General features: G+C 50.8%; 1 protein-coding gene across 1 annotated transcript; it reads left to right on the forward strand.

Annotated features, from left to right (window-relative positions):
- The first annotated feature begins 2561 nt into the window (after positions 1–2561).
- On the forward strand, positions 2562–11079 carry KRT74 (keratin 74). Its single transcript, NM_001083447.1, has 10 exons — positions 2562–3074; positions 3672–3886; positions 4323–4383; positions 4878–4973; positions 5447–5611; positions 7084–7209; positions 7543–7584; positions 8653–8873; positions 9360–9394; positions 9875–11079. Exons 1-10 carry the CDS (start codon positions 2601–2603, stop codon positions 10090–10092), a joined length of 1653 nt encoding a protein of 550 aa, NP_001076916.1. The 5' UTR covers positions 2562–2600; the 3' UTR covers positions 10093–11079.
- The last annotated feature ends 8814 nt before the right edge of the window (positions 11080–19893 follow it).

The following is a 19893-nucleotide window of genomic DNA, read 5'->3' on the forward strand; positions in this document are numbered from 1 at the left end:
GGCCCACGCCAGCACTCACTGATTGCTTGCAGAATGAATACAGAGAGAGCAGGGACCCCTAGCCCTGCTCCTGGCTCTCCCCAGCCTGTCACTTCTGAGCATAGATGGGCCCAGTTCATTCTGTAGCATTTTCCTGGGCACCTGAAACTCTGGTTTTGATCTATTCTAAATCTTCTCCAGCTTTGAAGACCTAGTCTCATGCCTTTCCTGTAAATTCTCTTTTGTTGAGGTCCAGCTCCCCTAACAGATTAGGGCTCATACTCCACTAGGCAGTGGAGGGGCACACTTGGCCCAGGAAGAGTCAGATCCCCAGAGTCATGCTGATTTCACAGCTGGAGCCTCTCAGTGAAGGCCTAGCTATTGGACATTGTAGAATAAAATAGCCCCCATGAAAGTGAGTCTTTTCCTCCCTCTGACCACCCCCATTTTGGCTGACTTTCTCTCTCAACCTCAGAGTGATGTCTCATCTAGAGCAACCACCTTACATAAGCCCCCGTTTCAGGGACAACCTCCCCTTCCTCTCATGTCATCTGCTCATCTCAACAATATGTAGAAACATGAGTATGCGGAACTCAGAGCCATAGCTGCTGCGCATGCCTCGTGCATCAGAAAGTCTTGCATCCATGGCTTTAACTCTCATCTCCATCACATAACAGGATGGTGATGGTTAGGAATATGGACTTTGAAACCAGACACACTGGAATTCCAGACCCAGTTCCGACTTGCTAGCTGAGTGAATTTGGGCAAGTTCCTTAGCATCTATAATCCTCAGTCTTCAACTGTAGAGTGAATTCAGTAACATGAGGATTAAATTAAAAATCCTTGTAGTGCTCATACAATGTCTGGCACATGTGATGTGACCAATCAACATTGATTCTTTTTGTTACCACAACAGATACTGTTGCTGCTACCACTGCTGCCATTATTGCGATTACTATCTCAAACCCCTCTGCCTGGGAGCGCCTAGTCCACCACCCTGCCACAAGTAATCGAAGCCCAGCCTTCCAGAGGTCCTTAACTCCCAGCACACCTCCGATCCTTTGTTCCCAACTTTTCTTATTCCAGAGCTTTATCCAAAGTTAAGTTCTTTGCATAGATTCCTCTCACTGATCTGCACGCTCCTTGGGGGCTGGGACCAGATGATAGCCACCTCTGGTCAAGGGGTTTACATTATTTGTTGACATTCATTCAATAGCACTTGGAATCTGGTTTAGAAAACCACAAGAAACCACTTCAATTACGACTTAGCACACACGCCCTAGGGCTAGGCCCTGCCAAGAAGGACGGGAGACAGGGACCTTGGAGAAACTTCCACTGCTGCTTCTGGGGCTGTTTGGAGAACTTCGTGAGATGAAACCCTCAGAGGAAGCCGTTCTGGGCTATGCACATCCTGCTGTCCCGCTCACGCACTCCCCCTTCCCAGCTGCGGAGAAGCTGTCTGCTATCACTGGCTTCAAATGAGTCAAGGCTCCCGAATTTCATTACTCCTAGCAGAGTCAGAGCTAGGAGATGCCTGCTTTTGGAGTAATGTTTAAACATTTACCTCTACCAGGGCTCCCTGAGATACAAAAAGCTGGTCTCACCTGACCCAAAATTGAATGGCTTCCTAAAGTGATCAAGAAAGGAGCAGAACAGTTACCTTGACTCCAGGAGCGAGACCCATGGGCTTCAGTACCTTGGTCACTGGGCTTGGAACATGTCCCCAGGGAGCGCTAGGGGAGACGTTCTCCCCAGGGGAGGCAATGGCCCACCTCCAAGCCTGCTTCATGGCTCATTTCCTAAGATGCAGCAGATAACCTTGTCCAGGAAAAAAAATTCAGCTGCAGGAACTACCAGCTACCTGAAAAGATTCTGTCTGTTGAGATGGCAATGTTGAGGTAATCACCACCCAGTCTCTGCCTCGTACAGAAATGTCCAGACGGTCCCCTGCTGGGTGGCATGCAGACTCTATATGGTCATTTCCACTACCTTCCTGAGGTCCGTTCCATTACTAGACAGCTGTGGTCCTTACAGTGACCCAGAGAATGAGCCCTGGAACTTCTTTCTTGGACTTAGATCTTTGAAGACATGCATCACATCTTTTCTGAATTTTGTCTTCTCTGGTGCAAACACCACAGCTCCTCAACAGGACCAACAAAGAGAGGGGTAGGTTCTTTAGGGCGGAAAGCTGGGGTTTTCTGATGAGCTTTCTCTGGACAAAGCTGGGCATTTCCCCGGCTTCTTACTGACAGATAAGCAAGAAAGAGGCAGCCCTGGAAAAAATTAAGCTCGGAGATCTCTGAAGGGGATAACTCTCCAGGTCCCTAATTAGGATCACAGATAAACGCCTGATTCGACCACTCCAGTCTGCAAGAGCAGCGTATTCCGCTCACTATCAGAAGAGCTTTGTTGCTGCAAAGGGCTTGGAGATGTCTGTTCCACAAATTGCCCATGGCCTCAGGACCTTCAGCAGGGAGAAAGCAGATAGAGGAGCAACACCCTTTTCCGGTGTTCAGGGATGGACAGAATAAAAGGGAGCGGTGCTCTGGGTGCCCCATCAAAGGTTCTCTCTCCATTGGTGACTGCTTTACTCCAGCATTGTCACCCCCAGCTCTGGCACCATGAGCCGGCAACTGAATATCAAGTCTGGTGGTGACAAGGGGGGCTTCAGTGGGCACTCGGCGGTGGTGCTGAGGAAGGTTGGGGGCAGTGCGGCTTCTTACCGCGCACCCAGCAAAGGAGCTGGTGCTGCCTTTGGAAGCCGAAGCCTCTACAGTCTCTGTAGAGGGGATCTCTGTGTTCCCCTCAAGGTGGCTGGCAGCAGTGTTCGGACTGGAGGTTACAACTTCAGGCTTGGCTCTGGGTATGGAGGGGTCCGGGCCAGCAGCTTTGCCGGCAGCATGTTTGGCAGTGTGGTCCTGGGGCCTGTGTGCCCATCCATGTGCCCACCTGGGGGCATCCACCAGGTCACTGTCAACAAGAGCCTCCTGGCTCCCCTCAACGTGGAGCTGGACCCGGAGATCCAGAAGGTGCGCGCCCAGGAGCGGGAGCAGATCATGGCTCTGAACAACAAGTTCGCCTCCTTCATCGACAAGGTGGGTCTCCCAGGTGGATAAGACAGTCCAGCGAGCTGTGCGTGATCCCCTTCCCCTGGCAGTGCACAGGGCACTGTGGATGGAAAGGTTGCTGCTGGATCTCATGAAGGGCTCTGTGATCATAGCACAACCTGTGAGCTAGGTAGCATGAAGGAATAAATGAATGTGTTGCTTTCTTTTACAGAGAAGGGTGGAAATTTTGGTAAAAGGTAGCCCTACCTTGAGGAAGAATTGATGGGAATCTGGAGGTCAACTGGACCTCTAGCCCTTCAAGGCAGATGCAGGGCTGATAGAACCATCACTATTCAGAGGGAAGGGCTCATGGTACAGAAGAAACACTTAGCTGAGACAGAGGAAGAGCATCTCCTGGGGCTGGGTCAGGCAACAGAAGCAGGTATGGAATCTCCTTCTTCAATGAGTTTTCAGTGACTGGTTTTGCCTGAAAGGCTACAGAATGAATTGTAAAGGGTCTTGTTCGCATGGAATTCCATGAGTGGGGAGTCAGGACTGGAGCCAAATGTCTTTAGAAAAATCTGTATAACCTGGTAGGGTCCATGGTGTTTTTCCACGGGACTTGTAGCATCCATCTGATTCCAGGTGAGGTTCCTGGAGCAGCAGAACCAGGTGCTGGGGACCAAGTGGGAGCTGCTGCAGCAAATGGACCTGAACAACTGTAGGAAAAACCTGGAGCCCATCCTCGAGGGCTACATTGGCAACCTGCGGAAGCAGCTGGAGATGCTATCTGGGGACCGGTTGAGGCTGGACTCGGAGCTGAAGGGCATGCGGGACCTGGTGGAGGACTACAAGAAGAGGTGAGTGGGTCCAGCCAAGGTCGTGGGTCATGTTCCCAGAGGCTTCTGGGATCATCCAGTCTCTGTGCCAGTTTTTAGGAGGGGAGGGAGCAAGCACCAGGGTCAAGGGCTCACATGCCTCCTCTGACTGTGAAGGAAGGACCACCCCTATTTGATGAGAACTTCCTACCTGGTTAATGGGAAGGATTTCCTTTGCTCATTGATCCACCAATGGGTTCAGTGACTGGTTTGGGGCACCTGGATATTTTCCCAGGGTCCAGAGAATAGAATGTTAATGAGGCAATTCAGGGACACAGGACTGCCACCACCAGCCCCTGCAGTGCTCCAGCAGATTCTGTGGGGACTCTGCATCCGCAGCACTTGCCTGGTCAGTGTGAAGAGGGGGTCACCTGGCCAAGGGAACTGAGACCTCTGTATCTTCTCTCCTTGCCCATAGGTATGAGGTGGAAATTAATCAGCGCACAGCAGCTGAGAATGATTTTGTGGTGCTCAAGAAGGTAAGAGCGAGAAGAGCCTAAGGACTCTGTTTTCCCTCGAATCCCCATCCTAACCAACCCTGCTTGGGACTCCAGCCCTGGTCTTCTTCTGGGAAGGGGCTGGTACCTGAGTAGAGATGGAGTCATATTCTGGCCTCTAGCAAGGTAGAGAGGACACACGCCTAGGATATGGGTGGAGACAGATAGGAGAGAATCATGGTCTGGGAATTGGAAACCTCTGGCTCAGCTTGGCCTTCCTGTTGTGACTTGAGGAAATTCACTCTACTTCTCTGAGCTTCCTTTCTTCCAGATGTAACAGAAAAAGAGCAGCCCCCACTTCTTTATTTATCCCCAAAGATGCATAAGAGAGAAAGCCAGTATTGAGGGTTTTTATTCACCAACCTGCTTCCCTTGGTGGGCAAAAGATAGGAAGTTAATTGTCTTTTAGGGCAAGGACAGGGCACCTGGTGGGATGTGGGTGATAATGACCAATGGCTCTGGGTGCCTCTCGGCAGGATGCAGATGCAGCCTACACAGTCAAGGTGGAGCTCCAGGCCAAAGTGGACTCTCTGGACAAAGATATCAAGTTCCTTAAGTGTCTGTATGATGCGGTGAGGACACCCCCCCTCCCCTCCCCCACCTCTTTCCAGCTGAGAGATTCCCTGGCTCTTCCAGGGAGATGCTAATAAGAATGACTGAGGATAAACAGAATTAAGGGTGTTTTGATGGGAAGGTGCAAAACCCTGCACTGGGAGGCCATGGAAGTATAGGATCCTGGTCCCTGGAAGCCATATTCACAGGAAAAAAATCTCACTGGGACTGTGATAATGACCTTGGCAGTAGGCAGGTAAAAATGGCCCCATGAGGTCCTAGATGCCTGATACTGTGAATTGCAAGAAATGCCTCCCATGGCCTGCTACCCACATGGGGTGTATCCTGATGTGTGAGCCTTTTCCTCAGCTCCAGCAGGCATTTCTTCCTCCACTTTGGCCCATTCTGCCAGGCACCACAGGCCCAGAAGTCTGATGGGCAGAGGAGGGAGGTGGGGGAAGGACCCTGACTCTGTCCTCACCTCTCAACTCAGGAGGTGGCCCAGATCCAGACTCACACCAGTGAGACCTCTGTCATCCTGTCCATGGACAACAACCGTTACCTGGACTTGGACAGCATCATTGCCGAGGTCCGAGCCCAGTATGAGGACATCGCCCTGAAGAGCAAGGCTGAGGCTGAGGCGCTGTACCAGAGCAAGGTGAGGACTGATTGAGTCTCTCTCCTCCACCAGCCTTCCTTTCCTGGGAAGGGACACCTCCACCAATGGATGTGAGACATCCCTTAGGAGATGTGTTGAATGAAAGAAGGGTTATAATCAATGCCATAGCGACATTCTACTCAAAAAGAATTCTTGGCAAAAATCGTTATCAAAGATAAGCCATAAAACTGGGTAGGCATTTCCAACAGAGAGGGACAGGCCATCCTCTGATGGAGGAACGAAGCGAGGTGCTCTTGCTGTAAAATAGGGATTAGGTCATGTCACCATGGGGAAGAAGGAGAGTAACAAATATGGAGGAGAGTAGCTATGGGTGACCTGTAGTGGGACAGGGAGTAAAGAAGAGGGTGCCATGAGCTTCCCTCTGATCAGTGTGGAAGGACTTCCAAGAAGAAGAGGTGGGATTCTAGGAGCATTCTGGGGGATGGCACTTATGCTTTGAAGTAAAACCCTTCTAGGCTGTCACTGAGAAGACCGTTTACCTGGGGGCCCTATGGGGCTTCGCACCTCCCAGCTTTCTTGGCCATTAAATCCCACCAACAGCAAGGACCACAGGTTCTTTGTTCCCTGTCCAGGGCTGTGTCATCCTCTCTTTTCTGAAGGACTGGCCAAGGGTGAGGGGAGGATCTGAGCTACAAGTCCTGAGCCAACAATCCCACCACCTCCAGGGTACATGCATGCGGTCCTTAGCCTTGGCCCTTCACCCGTCACTAAGGAAGGATTGTAGGGGAATTTTGTAGGTCCCATGTAAATTTTGTAGGTCCCATGTAAATTTCATGGGACCAGGGACCTCACCCACACTGCTCACCTCTGTATCCCCAGTACCTAGAACAGAACCTGGCCTTTAAAAGATCCCTCTATAAAGAGGTGCTAAATCAATGGAGAGGTTCAGAATTCTTCTATTTTGGAAAGTGAAAGTGTTAGTCACTCAGTCATGTCCGACTCTTTGATACCCCATGGACTGTATGTGGCCCTCCAGGCTCCTCTGTCCATGGAATGTTTCAGGCAAGAATATGAGATTGGGTAGTCATTCCCTTCTCCAAGGGATTTTCCTTACCCAGGGATCAAACCCGGTCTCCTGCATTGCAGGTGGATTCTTTACCAACTGAGCCACCAGGGAAGCCCTATTTACTTTGGAAGTGCTTAATACATGCAAACTGCATTTTCCCTTTATCCTCCCCCAGAAAAGATTAGTCAGGGAGATGAGAAAGGAGGATAGGCCCAGCAAATAGATTTCTGCTTAGAGAAACAGGTGGACTTCTTGGTCAGAATCAGCTCCAAACAGCTGGAAGGATAACCCAGGTCATGGCTCTATCACCTCCTGCCGCAGAGCTATCTCCCCTGGGTTGCTCCAGTGGTGGAAGGGTTTGCTCAGGACACTTTCTTTGCCTGGGGTGGTGAGGGATATAGGGGGTGTCCTGTCTCATCACCAACTTCCTGTCTCTGGAAACCAGATCCAGGAGCTGCAGCTGGCAGCTGGCCGGCACGGGGACGACCTGAAACACACCAAGAATGAGATGTCGGAACTGAACCGGCTCATCCAGAGGATCCGCTGTGAGATTGCAAATGTGAAGAAGCAGGTGGGCAGCAAGCCCACAGAGAGCCCTGAGGTCGGGCTTCACCCTCTGTGAGGGAGAGACTGGAGCCCATCCTTGAGTGAAAAGCAGATGTCCCCTTCCCAACTTGGGACTCTCTGGACCATTGATGGTCCCTCTTCCTCGCCATACCTTGGGACCCGTACACTCAGAGCTGGCTCCCTGCTCAGAACTGGAGGGGCCTTGTACTTATTTCACCGGACTCTCACAGATCAGATAAGGAATCTGGGCTGGAGAGAGGAAGGGGCTCTCCCAGGGTGTCCAGCTGGTTATTAGGATTAGAATTTAGGTTTCCTTTCTTTTTTCCATCTTTCGCAGGCCTTTTCTGTGTGCAGTAAACCTGCCCCATGTCCCCTTCAGGTATGCCGCTCCAAGGGCAGGCCCCACACCTCTTCCTCCCACTGGACACTCAGCGCATGTAGGGCTGGGGGGGCCTCTCCTTGGGACCCTCAGTGGCCAGTTAAGGTCCTCCTCTCACTGCTGTCTCTGGGTGACCAGTGAGGATGATGGCAGATGAAGATGCTCTGGGTTGTCTGCTGGGGGACCCTGTCTTGTCTGAAAGCAGAAAAACATCATATCTTTGGGGAGATGATTTTAAGGGGGTAGGGAATCCTTCCCCAATTGACCCTGGCAGGTCAACTCTGCCCAGTGATAGAATTGCCAAACCCAGAAGAGCTGAGCCGGCTCTCCTTCCTGCACCCACACAGCCTTCCAAGCCACGTAATGTGGGGAATACGGGGCCTGCTTTCCAACTCGACACGTGGCTGATTCACAAACTCTATGAGGACCGTTTCTCCGCCTGGTAGTATTTGCCATCACAGTGCCACTGGATGTTTTTCAGGGCCCAAATGCTCTGTCTGAGGCCATGGATATAACCTCAGGCCCTTAACCTCTTGTTGTATGGGAAGGTTCCCCTAATCCATTCAGGCCAGACTTGGGGAGCATTTAGATAGACCCTCCCTGCAGAGTGCTAGAATAGTCCAGAGATGTACACTGTTGGGTGCTAACGGGTAGGAAGGGCCCCTGCTGGGAGACACCCTGCGGGTAGGGGTCTGATCACAGAGGTGCCTTGGCACGCTGTCGGATTCTTGGAGGCTCCAGGTTGGGGTCTCAGTGTGATTCTCCAGGACAAGTGGACTTGAAACCGACAGCCACTGGTTTCAACCTCAGGCACTAGACAACTTGCGAACATCCAAGTCTCTTCTTGCGGTCCTGAAATCCAACTGCTCTGACAGCTTTTCATGGGCCTTTAAATATCCATCTACAAAAGAAAATAGAAGCGACTCAGATACTGTGTTGGCTCTGCAGCAATTACTTGCTACCACCTTGGACCTCATCTGTAAAGTGAGGGGGGTTGGGACCTAACCGTTAAGATCTAAACATTGCTCTGGGTTCTGATGGTCTTCCCGCCCGTCCTTTGCTTTTCAGTGTGCCAATCTGGAGACGGCCATCGCCGATGCCGAGCAGCGGGGAGACAGTGCCCTGAAGGATGCCAGGGCCAAGCTGGATGAATTGGAGGCTGCCATGCACCAGGCCAAGGAGGAGTTGGCCCGGATGCTGCGTGAATACCAGGAGCTCATGAGCCTGAAGCTGGCCTTGGACATGGAGATCGCCACCTATAGCAAGCTGCTGGAGGGCGAGGAGTGCTGGTGAGCGGGGCAAGGGAGATGCCACAGTGGGGGTGGGGGACTGTGGGTGGCTCCCTGCTGGGCAAGGGACCATTTAAGAGGTAAAATAGGAAAGACAGCAGTGCTCATGACATGAGCACAGAAGGGGGCTGTTTGTTGATTGAGCTTAGCTTCCTGCAAGAGGAGGTCAGATGTGAAGCACAGGTGGTTGGGTGGTGGCATGAAAAGAGCCAGTGGGGTCAGACAGACCTGGATTTAATCATTCGCTTTGCCACATGTCAGCTATGTGGTCTTGGTGTCTGTAAATTTTATTATTTATTTGCTCATCTGTAAATGAGCAAATAAATAATCCTCCATTTTATGGAGGATTGTAATCTCCGTAAAATGAGGTTGTTTTAAGGATGAATTCAAATGATAGGCATATAAAGGCAGGAACCCATCAAAAGGCTCAGCTGAACTAGACACTTTCCTGAGGTTTTTATCCTTCTCTAACTTTCTGTCTTGCAGGATGTCTGGGGAGAATCCCTCCTCTGTGAGCATTTGTGAGTATCCCCCAGAGATGGGTTGAGTTGGGGATTCTGACTGGACTGGAAAGCTGGGGACCACAAGATAATGTGGTATTACCTCCAATCATTGTCTCCCCTCATCTGGGGGCTCCTAGTACTGTCTCAGGAAGGTTTCTCTGGCTTCAGAGAAAGTCTATTTGCCTTCTGTCCCAGGGAATCAGTGACTGAGGTCATGCCAACCCCATTTCCTTCCTGTGTCTCTCTTCTGGGCATCGTCATCCCAAGAAGGGGTTGAGAATACGGACCTGTGAGACAAATGGTCCTAGACTCTTTAGGAGGGCAGGGACCATTCTATCCCAGGTTGTCCTCGCCTCGCACAAAGCTTGCAGTGTAACTGGATCTTGACCCATCCTTGCAGTGTTTTTTGACCGCCAAGGGTCGCTGTGGGATGAAGGGGGTGGCTCGCTGAGTGATGCTGTCATCCTTCTTCCCCTGTTCTGGGTCCTTCCACCACAGCCGTCATCAGCAGCAGTGCAAGCAGCTTCGGCTACCACCCTGGATCCTCGGCCAGCACTGACCTTGGGGCCAGCACCATGGCCAGCACAGGGACCAGCAGCTCCAGCAGCACCCAAAGCGGGCAGACCAGGGCCAAAGGAGCACGAGTGGGAGACCCCAAGGACTCCCAAGACAAGAGCACCCCAGTCAGCAGCCGGGCAAGGAAAGCTGCCCGGTAAAGCCCCTCAGCTTTAAGGGTTCTCTCAGCTGCTGGGAGAAGAGATGCTCTTGCCTTGCCACCTCACTTGGAGATGTCTGGCACAGCCCCCTCTTCCCGAGTCCTAGGACCACCCGTGGTACGTGCGGCCACCCACATGCACTGTGGCCTGTCTCGCTGTCAAGTTCTGGTTGGCCTCATCCTCTCCCGTTTTCAGGTCCCATCTGGACTTAGTGACTTCCTTCTTCCCTGCTGCCCTCGGCTGCTAGGAGACTTATGGACACAAGCTATAATTACCTTCTTGGCCCTGGAACATCCCTAAGAACATCCCTAGAGAGAGAGGAGAGGAGGGAAGAAAAAGAGAGGAAGAGGGCGAGGGAGGGCAGGATAGTTTTCTCTATGCTTTGGTGGAGTCAGCAGTTGTCCGAAGGCTTACTTTGCAACCTGGAGGCGGTAGCAACTCCTATATGTTAAGCACCAACTACATCTATTGCCTTTAATTCTCATCCAATTATGCAAAGTAGATGCAATAAGCATCCTCGGGACAGAAGAGACCCACCCCCCCATCCTCTGAGTGACTGTGGAACTTGCCCCCTTCACTCCCTGGGTCCTAGGGTCAGGAGTTGAGCCCAGGCCTGGTTGACTCCAGGGTCCATGTGCTTTTACACGCCACTGTCTCTTTAATGAAGGGAATGTCAAACTCACTATTATTTTGATGCGGGCAGCAGACTTAAGTTGCCTTTCTGTCAGTGGGTATGTGTTTATCTTTGGGCCTCTCTCTGGGGCTGTGTCCTGCAGTAGCTTCTGATTCTCAATTCCTGCTGCCAGGAGCTGTGTTCAATGAGGGAAGCTTGCTTTGTCTCTGGTGGTACCACCCAGCCCAGAAGTCCTGGTTCTTGTTGTAAATATCTCTAAGGATGGAGACACCTGGTTCCTCCTTGCCTTGACTGAAGGATTCTGAATTTCTGCCACATGTTCAATAAACTGTCCTTGAGTAATGTCCAAGGTGCATGCCTGTCAACGTTTCAATTTTTCCAAACTGCCCATCTCTGATGATGATACATTCCATCTCGCTCACGGGCACAAGCCTTTCAGGAACCTGGAGGCTGCTCTGGAGGTGAACTCAGACCAATGGGGGAAACAGACACACACACAAAGCCACACACTCATACAAATCAGGGAAGGGCAGCCCAGTGCAGCAATGCTGAGAAGTGATCTGAACAGGGAAGCTAAGCAAGGAAGGCTTCCTGGAGGAGGAGGAGAGTTTAATCAATTAATTAGAAAAGTAAGAACATAGGTTCTTAAAAAGAATTTTTTTTTTTTTTTAAAATCCCACGGGCAGAGGAGCCTGGTAGGCTGCAGTCCATGGGGTCACAGAGTCAGACACAACTGAGTAGAAACATGAGGGTATATATAAATTAGATAACTGGTGGTGGTGGTTTAGTTGCTAAGTCGTGTCCGACTCTTGCAACCCTGTGGACTGTAGCCCGCCAGGCTCCTCTGTCCATGGGAATTTTCCAGGCAAGAATACTGGAGTGGGTTGCCATTTCCTTCTCCAGGGGATCTTCCCGACCCAGGAATTGAACCCAGGTCTCCTGCATTGCAGGCAGATTCTTTACCAACTGAGCTATGAGGGAAGCCCTCTTAAAAAGAATTTAAATCACACCATCACAGTAAGTTTCGGCTTAGGTTTTGTGTGCTGGTCTTGTTGGTTGGTGGGTGGGGTGGGTGGGAGGTGAACAGATTTGGCAGTAGATTCTTAGATATGGCATCAAAAGCTCAGGCAACCAAAGAGAACATACAGAAACTGGACTTCCTCAAAATTAAAAATTTCTACACATCAAAAGGCATTACAAAGAAAGTGAGAAGATAATTTACAGAATGAGAGAAACTATTTGCAAATCACGTATCTGATTAGAGTCTAGTACCCAAAACATTGCTTTTGAACTGTGATGTTGGAGAAGGCTCTTGAGAATCCCTTGGACTGCAAGGAGATCCAACCAGTCCATCCTAAAGGAGACCAGTCTGGGGTGTTTATTGGGAGGACTGATGTTGAAGCTGAAACTCTAATACTTTGGCCACCTGATGCGAAGAGCTGACTCATTTGAAAAGACCCTGATGCTGGGAAAGATTGAAGGCAGGAGGGAAAGGGGACAACAGAGGATGAGATGGTCGGATGGCATCACCGACTCAAAGGACATGAGTTTGGGTAAACTCCGGGAGTTGGTGATGGACAGGGAGGCCTGGCGTGCTGCAGTCCATGGAGTCACAAAGAGTCGGACACGACTGAGTGACTGAACTGAACTGAACCCAAAACATATAAAGAACTTTGACATCTCAATAACAAGAAGACAAGCCAATTAAAAGCGAGCAGAGGAATCCAATGGACCTTTCTTCAGAGAAGACACACAAATGGCCAACAAGCACATGAAAAGATTCTCAACATTATTAATCATCAGGAAATTCAAATCCAAACCACAGAGTGGTACCACTTCACATTCACTAGGACAGCTGTAATAAAAAATAATAGAAAACGAAAACCGTTGATGAGCTGTATGTGAAACCGAACACTCTAAAACTCCTAAAGGAAAACATAGGCAGAACACTTTCTGACATAAATTGCATAAATTGCAGCAATATCTTCTTTGATCCATCTCCCAGAATAATGGAAATAGAAACAAACAATGAACAAATGGGATCTACTTGTACTCAAAAGCTGGGAGTCACCACTTCCTCCGTTCTTAAAAAAGAATGTAATAAAAACAAGGCAATCGGCTCTCACATGTGTGCCACTAACAGAGAGGAATGGACACTTGGAGGTCTGACAGTGATAGCTAATCTAAGATGGGGTCTGTTGTCAGGTGGACTGTCATCAGAAACCTGGGTACACAGGTAGACACGTGCTCATCAGCCCACAGACTCAAGCCTATGGAAGAGACTCAAAATATTTAACCACCGGTTTAATTAGGCACTAACCCATCACAGAAGGTGTCAGCCACAGGCAACTGAGACAGCCATGCTGGTCGCTACTGGCTGGACACCATTCTGCTTAAGTTTGTATTCACGACCACCCATATGAAGATGTGGGCCCCCACACGGCCTCTGACACCTATGGGAACATGTCTATGAGCTGGTGAGCAGTGCTTACAATTCACACCATAAGCCCGGAGACTGGGGCCAAGGAGCAGAGAGCATCGTCCAGCCTCAGGGGGACCTGTTAGGCTGGAAGGATGCACAGAGCACCTGGGCAATAGGGTTGTGTGCAGAAAGCTGTGGCTGCCCTAGGGAGGGCTCAGGGGAGGTTTCTTAGAGAGGGGTGTTTTTGTTTGTCTTAAAGGATAGGACCAGTCTGCCTTGGTGGGCAGGAGGCTGGGAGAACAGCCCAGGGCATGTCATCAGGGGAAAGCATGATGCATGTGAGAAACATACAATTGTCTCATAAGCACCCCACCCAAGTCCTGAAATTATATTGTCTTCAAAAGAGCAAAACAGGCTAAGGAGAGTAGGGGTCAGATCTGCTTGGAGAGTCAGGGACAGGAAGAAGAGAGCGCGAGGAGTTGGTGCTGCTGAGCTCAGCTTCTCACACGCTTCAGGGCGGGCATGTACACTGGACATTTGCACACAGGAAAGCCAGGACAGCGCAGAGGCGAAGAGCACAGATGGCAGCCAGGCAGCTTACCTCAAATCCTGGTGCAACTACTCACTAGCTGTGCAACTTCCAATAATTTACTTAACTTCCTGCGCTTCAGTATCTTCATCTGTAAAATGGGGATAATAACAGTACCTGCCTCACAGGACTGAAGTGAGAATTAAATGAGTTAATATGTATGTAGTGCTTAGAGCAGTGTCCTGCAGAGCCCGTGCTGTGTGTTCGCCAGGATCATTACCATCATCATTATTATTTACAAGATGCCTCCCATCCACCTTGGGGAGCAGGCGGAGCAGGTATTAGTACCCCCTGTTTTAGAGATGTAGAAACAGAGGATTAGGAAGTTGGGAGACCTACCCGTGGTCACATGGCAGGACCAGGGCCTGGATGCACAGAGTCCTGAGCCCACATACCTTGCCAGAGGCTTGGGGTGGGCTAGAGAAAGGAGATGACCAGCAAAGCTCAAAGGAGATGGTCTTGCCCACGGAGTTGAGCAAGGAGGAAATGAGGGGGATGGGGCAGCCCTGGAAGGCACCTCTCTGGCAACCAAACAGCAGGGTGGGAGCAGAGCCAAGTGTTTGGGAGGACAGTCTTCCTTGGCTTTTATACCCCGGCTCCTCTGGCATGAGCTCACTTTCGGCCTTGCCAGCTGCAAACCTGCTAAACAGCTGTCCTGCCCCCAGATGGATGGCTCTGACCATGGCCAAGTCCCCCAGGAACTGTGCTCTAACTGTCAGGCTTGGGACTGAGTGCCCTGCCTGCCTGAAACTATAGGAGGATGTAGGGGGATAAAGGGGGTACTTGTGCAGGATTCACAGACAACATGCTCTTTTCCTGAGTCCGTCTGCTGAGCAGGGCTGGCAGGACCAGAGCTGATGTCATCCAAATAGCCCAGCTCTCTGCTGCTGCTAAGTTGCTTCAGTCGTATCCAACTCTATGCAGCCCCATGGACTGCAGCCTACCAGGCTCCTCTGTCCATGGGATTTTCCAGGCAATTGTACTTGAGTGGAGTGCCATTGCCTTCTCCAAAATAGCCCAGCTCATTCTCCTTAATTCTGGAGACAATTATTTGCTCCGAGAACCACCTGCCCCTTTCTCAGCACCTCCAGCCTCCCCCACCCAACTCCTATATCAGCTAGATTCTGCTTCCTCAAACACGTGTGGCTCAGACTCTGTCTGGCTCAAGAGCCCTCAGTGGCCCTATCGCTCGCCCTGTCCCATGCACAGGGTGGGATCCAGGGTCCCTCAACCCACGGTCTCCCTTCACTCATAATCACACCGGCCTGAAGGGTCTTTGCCTCACAAATGCCCTTCCTTCTGCCAGCCTGGGTTGCTTTTGCTACTCCTCAGGAAGAGCCTACCCAAGCCTTTTTTCCTTGAAAGACTGACATTCAAACCCCTTCCTCCGGGTAGTCCTTGTGGATCCAGTGTCCCCAGGTCTTGCCTCTCCTCTGTGCATTCCCTTTTCCTTTCACCCAGCAAATACCCTCTTGGATTGTACTAGATCTTCTAACTCTTCTCTTTCTCAAACCTTCTCTGGAGGCTTATAGGACCCCAGAATGCTGAGAATGGGGAGCCAATGGATCCTGCGGAGGCCATGAAATCACATGAATGTGCAAAACTGATCATTCTCACAGATGTAGAAACAAAAACATAAAGAAAGCTACAGATTATTTGTGTAAATCGAACAAAACATTTGGTTATAAAACCAAGAGCCATATAAATGTAATTCATTTAACAAGCAATTTAAAATTTCTTTGAACATTCAAGCTAGATGTTCTTGGTAATCTGGGGGTTTGAGTCTCTGATTGAACATACTTTCCCCACCAATTCACAGGTGAGTAAAACTGCAGCTCAGAGACCTCCATGCCTGGCCCATCATCTCTCAGAATTTAATTCCCACCTGGAAAACTGGGCAGGGCTTCCCAGGTGGATCAGTGGTAAAAAGAATCCGCCTGCCAATGCAGGAGACATGGGTTCCATCCCTGGGTCGGGAAGATCTCCTAGAGAAGGAAATGGCAACCCACTTTAGTATTCTTGCCTAGAAAATCCCAGGGACAGAGGAGCCTGGCGGACTACAGTCCATGGGGTCGCAAAGAGTCAGACATGACTGAGCGACTGATCACACACATACAGACAGAAAGCAGCCACCCCAATACTGCAAAGGGCATGAGGGGAAGATGAAGACGGGACATGGGACGTGGTAGATCCCATCCTGTCTCCTTTACCAGCCTCCCCAGGCAGGGGACTCTGTCTCCTCTTGCCCGTAAGTTTCCCCAGGTCTCAGTTGAGTCTGGGGCAGGGCCTTTATAACCTTGGTGAACTATAGCTCTGAGCCGATTTTCCTTAGTACCTCCCTTTATCCCTGCGGCCAAAACACCAGTAAGCACCCCAGGAGCCCCACCTGGGCCCACCCTTCCTGTGAGTGGCCCAGAATGTTCCTCCTTCCTCTTCTATCATCCGCATCAACAACATTGGGTGTTGCATTCCTAATGGCCAGTATCTAATTAACTAATTTATACTAAGGTGTTAATGACTTGTTAATAGCTTGATGAGATGCTTTTTCCAGGAATTCAGAAACTAAGTTCTCTGAGGGCAGAATGCCTTTTATTGCCTCCCTCAGCACTTGGTAGGTGCTCAGTGAGTGTTTGATAAAGGGATCAGTATCATTATATTTGGGCTTCTCCTGGTGGTTCAGTGGTAAAGAATCCCCCTGTAATGCAGGACCCACAGGAGACGCAGATTCGATCCCTGGGTTGGGAAGATCCCCTGGAGAAAGGAATGGCTACCCAGCTCAGTATTCTTGCCTGGAGAATCCCATGGACAGAGGAGCCTGGAGGGCTACAGTCCCTAGGGTCACAAACAGTTGGACATGGCAGAAGTGACTTAGCATGCACACATCAATATACTTAATATTTGAAAAATGCTTCCTGTCAAGTCTTATAGCTAGAAACACTTATTAGACAGTGGTTATTATTATTTCTAATGGAGAATTTTCCATTATCAGAGATGGTCTGAACAGAGAGATTCCTGGAGCCTAGGACCTTTGGGAACACCACCTACTCCAGGTCCCCCAACAGCAGATAACACTGTATGGGAATGTGTTAATCCAGACATCCTCTTGCTGAGGAAAGGAAGGTGAGAGAGGAGCAAAGGAGAGGACAGACTGACTCCTAAATTCTACTTTTGGTCATTGATTAATGTGTATTGAGCATTGAGATACACCAGGCAGTTACCAAGGATTTACATGAATTAATACATGTAATCATCACAACTACCTCATGAGAAATCTTTTTTTTTTTTTTAATGTATTTATTTTTCTATTTGTTTTGGCTATACCACGCAGCATGCGGGATCTTAGTTCCTTGGCTGGGGATTGAACCCATACCCCCTGCAATGGAAGCATGCTATCTTAACCACTGGACTACCAGGGAAGTCCATCCATGAAGAATTGTGATCCCATTTAGAGCTGGGAAGCGGAGGCTTCAAGAGGTGAAGCCGTGCTGGATGGTAGCATGGGACTGAGACCTTGGGAGCCAGCTCCTGGAGCCTGGGCTCTTACCTGGTGCCATTGAGGCAGATGCAAGCGCAGAGGCTCCCTGAAGTGCACCATCCCAGCAGTTTGGTGGCTGTTCAAACCACTGTCAATCCTCTCACACCTGGGAAGGATGTCCAGAGGCTAGTCCTGTGCCGAGGGAAGATACAGAGGGAGGAGTCAACTGGGGGCCATGGAACCCTCTCCCAGGCCCCTGGCCCTAGGGAACATGGCAGCCTCCACACAGCAGTCAATGGACAGAGGAGTCCTGGATTTGGGGCTAAATCCAGGAGTTTAAGCAGGATTTTGAAAGACTGGAAGGATTTGGACCAGAAGAGATGGGGGGAGAGGGTGTTTCAGGCTGGGTAAGAACAGTTTGGTAAAAATTTGAAGGTATTTGAAGATGAGCCCTGTGGGTGTCCTTGGCAGAGCAAAGGAGCAGCCAGGAAGGTTGCTGGATGGGGTGGAGGCAGGGTAGCAGCTGCAGGGACCCTGAAGGCTGTGCTAGGAAGCCGCCATGCCTACCAGAGAAACACACAGCCAGTGAAACCATCGAGGGGACCACCCTCGTGTGAGGACTGGGTTCCAAGAGCTGAGAAAGGCCTTGAGTGCGCACCACTAGCTCCGGGCACACTGCCTGACACATGGTGCACAGTGGAGATTCACTGAGGGAGAAGAGGAGGGGCGGAGGTGCCTACTAGCGGGTGTCTGGGAAATTTCTACCCTCCTTAGGAAGGAAGACGCAATGACACGCGATGCAGGCTTCAGAGGAAGCTCATGGGAACTGCCCTCAAAGTCCCTGTCCTTCTGGCACATGGCAAGAACATGCCAAGGGGTGAGGGAGATAGGAGAGTCAGACGTGGGCTCTGCTGGCCCAGGAAGACCTCCAGGAAGAGGCTGAGAGGAGGAAGCAGCAGAGCAAGAGGGAGAGAAGAAAGGAGGGATGGAAAATGGAGAGGAGGGATAAGGCAGGATGGAGACAGGAGATGGGAGGAGAGAAGGAGGGAAAGAGAAATTCTGGTGAACCACGCAGACAAAATGGCAGGGGGAGGCTGGGAAGGAGCACGTGGCTGGTCACACGTGGCTGGTGGGGTAAGGGATTTCAGGTCAACCCCCTAAACAAAGTGACAGAGAGCCCCAGACCAGCCTGGCCCCAGATTCTCTTCTCTTCTGTGTCCACACCAAGCCGAGAGTCACAGCCCACCCGTGGGGCCCCAGCAGGGATCTTTGGGAAATGGCAATCTCCAGAGGCAGAGCCAGCCATGGGTACAGCTGGGGCTGCAGTCACAGGAGCAATCATGGGGGAGCACTAGGATCCACTGCGGGAGCCAGGTGGGAGAGAAACTGCCGAACGCAGGAGGGAGGGGACAACAGGCAGAGTCTGGGGCAGGGACCGCTGGAGTGTCTGAAGCAGGATGCACAGTGCTCCCTGGGCCCGGCTCTGGGCCAGACCTTCACCCTTGGCTTGCCTGGGTATTGAGGGATGTGATGGAAGTCCAGTCTCATCTCGACAGTAACTTCTTCATTTCAATTTTAAACAGATGGTTCCTGACCAAGTTGCTCCACATCTTATTAGCAAGTACACATTGGAGGAGAGACATACATGGCAAAATGGATATTCACAAGGCTTCCCCTGAAACCTCCAGGCCCTGGACGAGCCTCTGTCCACTGTGTCCATATCTCTTCCCAGTGGACTCTGGGAGTTTCTCTCCCACCTGCCTGACACCATCCTCCTCATCTTCTCCATTCTGCGCAGGTGCTTGAAGGGCTAGACATCCCTGTGGGCTGGCATGCTCAGTCGCTCAGTCAGGCCTGACTCTTCACGACTCCATGGACTGTAGCCAGACAGGCTCCTTTGTCCATGGGATTTTCCTGGCAAGAACACTGGAGCATGTTGCCATTTCCTCCTCCAGGGATCTTCTGGACCCAAGGATTGAACTCGTGTCTCCTGCTGCTCCTGCCTTGGCAGGTGGATTCTTTACCACTGAGCCACCTTGGAAGCCCTAGACATCCTTGCACAGCCTCTAACCCGTCTTATTTTGAGAGTTTGAGAGAGGTGAAGTGTGGCAATCCCATTTCTTGGAGAACTTACAGAGGCTCAAGGACCCGCTGTGTCCAGGGTTGACTCTGGCCTGGGCTGTTCATGTCACTTGCCAGGGAGAGGGTCACTCCACCCCTGATACTCCCCAGAGAGAGCTACTGTCTTCTGTGGGTTAGGAGATGAGGCCATGGGGTGGGGTGTGTCTCAGAGGGCCTGGGGGAAGTGTGAACAGCTCAATGAATGGCCCCTTTCCATGAAAGAAGAGGACGCAGCTATGGTTAGAGCTCCCAGATATTCTACCCAGCAACCTTCCCTGTCTAGGGAAGTCCATCTGCTCCCCCTGATCCCTAAGAGGAAGCCCACAGCCAAGAGAAGATTCATCAGGATAGAGATGATGAAGAGCCAATGACACCCCCTTGGAGAGGCTGGGGCCTGGGGCAAATTACCCTATAACAGCAGGTTAATTAGATAAGACCCAAATTACATGAGCAAGGCTTGCAAGCCCAGCAATTTGATGGTTTCATGTTGTTTCAGAGGTGGGGAGGCTTGATCTCTAGCTCAGCACAGAGAAAATGACTTCTTGCTCGCAGGCAAGCCA

Source organism: Bos taurus, chromosome 5 (assembly GCF_002263795.3).
Source record: "Bos taurus isolate L1 Dominette 01449 registration number 42190680 breed Hereford chromosome 5, ARS-UCD2.0, whole genome shotgun sequence".
Taxonomy (NCBI): domain Eukaryota; kingdom Metazoa; phylum Chordata; class Mammalia; order Artiodactyla; family Bovidae; genus Bos; species Bos taurus.